General features: G+C 44.4%; 1 protein-coding gene across 1 annotated transcript in view; it reads right to left on the reverse strand.

Annotated features, from left to right (window-relative positions):
- LOC8041950 (synaptic vesicular amine transporter-like) overlaps nt 1-5,799 on the reverse strand; it is a 72,427-nt gene extending 66,628 nt beyond the window's left edge. Inside the window, exons 1-3 of the mRNA XM_040219492.3 lie at nt 5,769-5,799; nt 5,524-5,640; nt 1,096-1,312 (exon numbers count right to left, since the gene is read on the reverse strand). Coding sequence (XP_040075426.3) covers nt 1,096-1,312; nt 5,524-5,640; nt 5,769-5,799 — 365 coding nt within the window. The remainder of the gene's footprint in view (nt 1-1,095; nt 1,313-5,523; nt 5,641-5,768) is intronic.
- Between the last annotated feature and the right edge of the window lie 201 nt (nt 5,800-6,000).

Here is a 6,000-nt window from a genome sequence, read left to right on the forward strand (position 1 = left end):
ATCATTTTTTATTTGCACTCTGCGAGGATATCTAGGAGCAACACGGCGCTGCCATTTTTCACACTGTTCGCTATTTGTCGTGTGGGCTGTAATATGGCAGCACCTGTGTGAAACGCTACCGCTCCTGAACCAGAATTTAGGTTTTACAGTGCTTCCGTAATGACATCTATGTTATATGTTCGACAAATTTTCGTGTCGAAAGGTATGAAGATATTTTTAATACGTAAGATTAAATAAGAATGCGTAAAAATAAGAAAATATATACAGGCAGGAAGTTGGCTGGGGCTAAATGGTAGATCCAGCAAATGAAAGTGGAGAAAAAGAAAAGAAAAAGATGGACGAGCTCAGCCTAGTCTGACAAACTATGATTAACTTGATACGAAAGAAAACTCAATTTTATTTTCGTTATTATTAAAATTTAATAGCCTCTAATGCAAAGGTTAATATGAAAAATAAGACGTTTACAATCCCCTGTAACGCCGAATTAGAGCGCAGCTCTTGAGGAGGAGGAGGGGAAGGTACGGAGAGGAGGCTGTGACCCTCCTCCTCGCGTGCCATTTAGGGGAAGATTCCCTGCTAAATTTAGCGGGGACATTTTTGGGCTAAATTTAGCGGGGAAAATTTTTCGCTAAATTTAGCGGGGAAATTTACCCGTAATGCACCACGCAATTACGCCTACGGCGACGGCGACGCCGCTCATGCCGGAAACGGGCGCCTAAGAGCTGCGCTCTGAAAAGAAAGAACGCCACCACGCAGTTGTTTTTACCTTTCGGTCTTTTCGTGATTTTGTCTTGCCTTCGGACTCATGGAAGCTCTGAATGAGCAAATCCTCTGAATAATGAAGCACGTGATCCCGTTATAGAGCTACAAGTGCAGCTTCTAGGATATAGAGGAACGCTCTAATGAAGCGGTGTGCATTCCTAAAATAGCTCAAAGCGTAGCCCTGTATACAGCAATGCATTCGGCGCACATACCTTAACATACCCTCGTGTTCATTAGCCCTCCCCCCTTCCCTGTTCCCCTTCTCGACTCCAGCGCGACACTCAAGACCAGAAAATGCTACGGGCGACACGAAACACATTAGTGTGGACTCACCGATTTGTCCATGTCCCAGTGACTGGATTCGAGAAAAGCTGCACAAGAGCTTTGGAGGCGAACATGAGGCCCACTTTGCCGTTCTCGCTCACCAAACTGCTAACGTTCCGTCGGTGTGCACTCGTCTCGTTGGCCGACCGAACGCTCTGGTTCAGACGCCCCAGGTCCGATCCTTCCCCGTGTTCCAGGTGGTATATGTAATCAGGAAGTATTGGCACTGCGAAAGACAGGAGGCATTTGAAAGGCTCATCTGCAGCCCCCGTTATATTCAGCATGTGATTAAGTTCTTGCTGTCTATATTTTCGATAACGCGCATCAAGAACATGGGTTGTACGAATGCGCCGGCAGCATGAAGTACGTCTTTCATGGATTGGAGCGAATTATATTTTTCTTCAAAGGGAACATTGGATAGTGCAATGGGTCATACTTTCATTATCTTTTCACCTGGAACATTTTAACCCAAACAAATTTCCGGTGTCGTGTAATTTTCCCCCCAGAGTACTGGAAAAGATAACCGTTGCGATAAATGTATGGATCTTGCTGAACGAATGACGAGCGGGAACAGTGCCTTGTCATATGATGACTGATGCTGAGCATCAGTCATCATCCATTGTCATTAGCCATTTTTATTTCCCAGTGTGATTTTGAAAGCACATAATGGTTTTGTGCTCATAGTAGGCCACCCCAGCGCACCAGAAGCGCGAGCACCAGTTGTTGCATTGAAATCAAGTCCCTTCGGGAGTTTTTTTGCTTTCGGTTTGTTCAAGAGGGGTGTTGAAATATTGTATACGGTAGGGCGCGCTGAAACATGGTGCGTTCAAATTAAAGCACGTAAGCACATCTCACCTGATATTGAACGCTTTCGTTTTTATTGCCTTGATTGCTTCGTGTATTAAGGTTTTTCAACTGTGCAGAATAAGCACTCGAGTTTGTAACAAGTGCGTAGTTATCACTAGTGTTTTCTATAAAAAATAACAATTTCAAGACATGTCTCTAACTTTCGGGCAATATGTGGGGCAAACCTATGCTATCTTTTAAATTTCGGTGAAAATCCCAGTTCAGACGAACTTCCTAATATTTTATGAAAACCCACTTTGTCACGTTCCATAAAAAGTATGTGGCTACAATGCGTGATGGAAGAGACTCCAGTGATGTAATTGGCCTCAGCCGTTTTGGAGCACCTTTCGGAGCAGCCAAAACAGTGTTTTGGAGCATCAAAAGTGGCCTTTGGAGCAGCCAAAACGGTGTTTTCGAGCAGTAAACGTGGCTTTTGGAGCAGCCAAAACAGTGCTTCGGAGCAGCAAAAAGTGGCTTTCGGAGCAGATATACTTTGAAAAATAAAAATATTTGTTTTAAGTGCTGGACAAAGGCAGACCACTTTGCTCGCGGCAATAAACAAATTATGGTCAAGTTAGACCACCTGGGAGTCTTTCAACATGTTAACTGAAAAGCCAATGACATGACATATTTTGCAATTCTTCAGTTAAAAGATACATATATATGTACCCGCTATAAATAAATGAGAACCAAACTGCACATATTAAATTTATTTGAACATGACCAGCTTAGTAGTTAATGCTAGAAAATGCTAGTAAATGCAATAAAATGACCAGCTTCGTAGTAATAGTAAATAAGTATATATTACTAGTTGACTAGTTATATAATATAATGATTTGAAACAGTCTCCGACTGATGAAACACGTAACTACTGCACTGCAATGCGAAACTGTACAGATGGAAAAAGGTGCAGTCCGACTAGCAGGTGCTTTTCCTTTTGCTTTTCGGAACTTTCTGCAAGGCTGCTGCAAGCCTCGCTTTGCTTTCGGCAGGTAACGAATCTCCACTTTCAATGTCTTCAAAGAGACATTGAGACATCCCACAAGTTTACAGTGCTGTAGGCGCTGCCGAGCAGTTCCAAAAAACCGCTTGCCACCGTTTTACTGGTTCCCGATGTGCCAGATGTCCAAAAAAAGCAAGCAGACGTAAAGCAATGGACTGCCAGCGTCCCGGCTGGTGCCTCTGTCGTGCAATCATGTTCGCATGCACATGAGGGCTACTTCGGTAGCTTGCAGTTGCACGCGCTTCGTCGTGGGGGCGTAGACGACTGTTCGATCGAAACCGAAACCATGCCACTCGGCTCCGTCGCCAACTGATTCCCAAAATTGTATGCAAAATGTAACGGTCCAGCATACGACAAAAAACAGTCCAGCGACGCGTGCTTGCCAGGCCGGCTGGCGAAGTACAAGCTAAACACACACACATAAAAAACGAACCTGAGCACATCGAAGAAAGACAGCGAGTCAGGGTGAAAAAGTTCTTCAAGCGCTTTGTGTGACGACTGAACTCGAGACAAACAAGCGCGCTGCGCGGGTTCAGCATGCAGACATTACCTTTTTTGCTTTAGCTAACTTGTCTTCAACTTTATTTGGCGACAGACTTTTCACGTACGGGGGTCCCTCTCAAAATAAAACCCACCGAGAGAAACCTAGGTAATCAATACTTCGACACAACCGTCTGAGTTGAAAAAAATTGTAATTGCGTATTATTTAAACAAGAACAGGAGTGTTGATTACCTTGCGGCGGCCTTCCCTACGTTTCAGTTTAAAAAGCGCCATATCTGCAGCAGTATGTGGACGGGAACACCCTACGTCATGCAACCACGGTGACTGGTACGCAGGGACCAAATGTGGTTTTGCCACGGCCGTTGCTTTCAGGAGCGAGTGCTTCAGATCACAAAGCAATTCCCGCCGCGCAAAAAAGTGCTTCGTTTCACAACGTGACGGCATGGCAAGCTAGTGTCGGAGCGTCCGCACACACTTGCATCTATCGTTACAAACATTTTAAAAGGGTGCGAGACGAGACCTACGAGAGCGCGAAATGAGAGACGGCGGGAAAAACCGTGGAAGACCGGATGGACGATTGATGCAGGGTACGTAGTTTCGGGCAGCCGCTTGCGCCACCTAGCTCACACATGCTCAATTATGGTACTCAGTTTAGTTTCGGTTTTGAAAGGCGAGCAAAACTTGTTCTTTGGCGCAGGCTTGGCGCAGATTACCCATATTTCGGCAAAATGTAGCAAGATGTAGCAGGGTCAGCCCCTTGGCGCAATTGACGCAGCAATCACATCACTGAGACTCCGACAGAAACAATTCACACCTAAAAAAAATATTAAGCGATGCATACACCTTTCGATTCAGGAAAACGTTCAAAAGCAATAAGAACAGAAACTGCTTCAGACAGCTCTCCTCTGAAATTAAATGGGCCATCTGCAGTAGATTCCGCTGCACCTTCAACGTCTAGATGACTCAGCTGGAAAACTGCAGTCCAGGTGTGTTATCAACACAGCCTGGGTAGAATTGCCGCCCAGGTAACAACCCAGCGGGAGAAACAAAGCGACCCATGAATACTTCGGGCGTTCTGACACGAGAGCACGCTTTGCTACATCATTGAACAGTCCATTTTGTACCCTATTCAGCAGCATTTCCATCAACAGCTAAAAATTACCAAAGATAAACTGCTGGATTTTTTCTCTATCTGCATTTGCATGTTAGCAATATTACTTTCCAAGAGAGGAAACTTTTACAGTAAAATATGTCACAATAATCAAGTAACAAACACCATGAACGGAAGGATCCACATTTCGCCAGCCTGCCAAAAAGCACCAGGAAGACCGTCCCTAAAGAAAAGCGCTGAAGCTCTACACCCCCCTAAACAACTGGAGGGTGGCCGGTCGCAGTGCTCCCAACAAAAATGTGTGCCAGAATAACACTGGCCATATATTAAAGAAATGAAAGGGAGAAGTTCACCCCCTGCAAGGGCATACCCTACCAAAAAACGCAGTATAACTGGATTGGTAAATTGCAAAAAAAAAAAAATAATAATAATAATTTTGGAAACCCATAAATCCAGATAGAATGCAGATAGATTTCCAGTTTCATAATCCATATAGTGGGTTTCTCGGTAGGGTAACCAACACCACAGGCTCAAAATAGGCTCAACCTTTATCAACCGAGTCCTGTAGCACCACACTTGATGTAGTAAAAATGTTTCTATGCCCCTCTCTGAAACCTTTTTGCACAAGTATACAGTGCAAGAGCTGCTATGGTGGCGTATGTATTTAGTTGACAATCAATACATCTTGTTTGAAACTTTCTGCTGTAAATTTCCGGAGTGATTTTGAAACAAAACAGCTCTTCAAAACAAAGGGGCAACGTCTCCACTCTAACTTTGATTTGGCTATCTTGAGGAGAGCAAACAGTAAACATTTAACTTTTAAGTGAAAACATGTCTTTTTCTAATTTAATTGCGCCGTTAGCATTATCTTTTTTCTTAACATTGCCGTCCTTCTATGCACTTCAAGCGCGATGGGCATTGTTTGCTAGGGACAAGCATGCAGAGTGTTTGTATAAAAATTCGGGGGCTTCTCACCGACGGCTGTGAGAAGGGCGCTGTCCAGGAACAAAGAGAAGTACACCGAAAACAGAAGCCATCCACTGGAGCTCTTCATGCGCAGTACGAGCGCTTTCAGCCAACTAGCGAGGAACTCTGGAAAGGGCAAAGAAGGAACCTAGTTTAAGATGTGAACATCACATGGAAAACGTCCCATGTACTTGGCAGCCTATCTCTAAAAAAACTGGACGAATACACACTCACATTACACACGTCTTATGTACTCTGAAAAATGTATATGAAGTGAGTGTCCATTATACACTCGAGGCATTAGTCATTAGCAATCCTTTGGTCAGCGTAGCTAGTGGGAAAAGCGAGCGGTACTGCGCTTCACGGCTCATGCAGCGAGGAGAAAGGCTTTGCCCAATAGAATGCTGGTCATTGAAGCTCGCTACCGCTTGTCCTTCTCTCTGGTTAGGTCAATAACAAAAAAGGTCGGTTAGTGGTACTTCGAGT

Source organism: Ixodes scapularis, unplaced genomic scaffold (genome assembly GCF_016920785.2).
Source record: "Ixodes scapularis isolate PalLabHiFi unplaced genomic scaffold, ASM1692078v2 PGA_scaffold2__306_contigs__length_199485367, whole genome shotgun sequence".
Taxonomy (NCBI): domain Eukaryota; kingdom Metazoa; phylum Arthropoda; class Arachnida; order Ixodida; family Ixodidae; genus Ixodes; species Ixodes scapularis.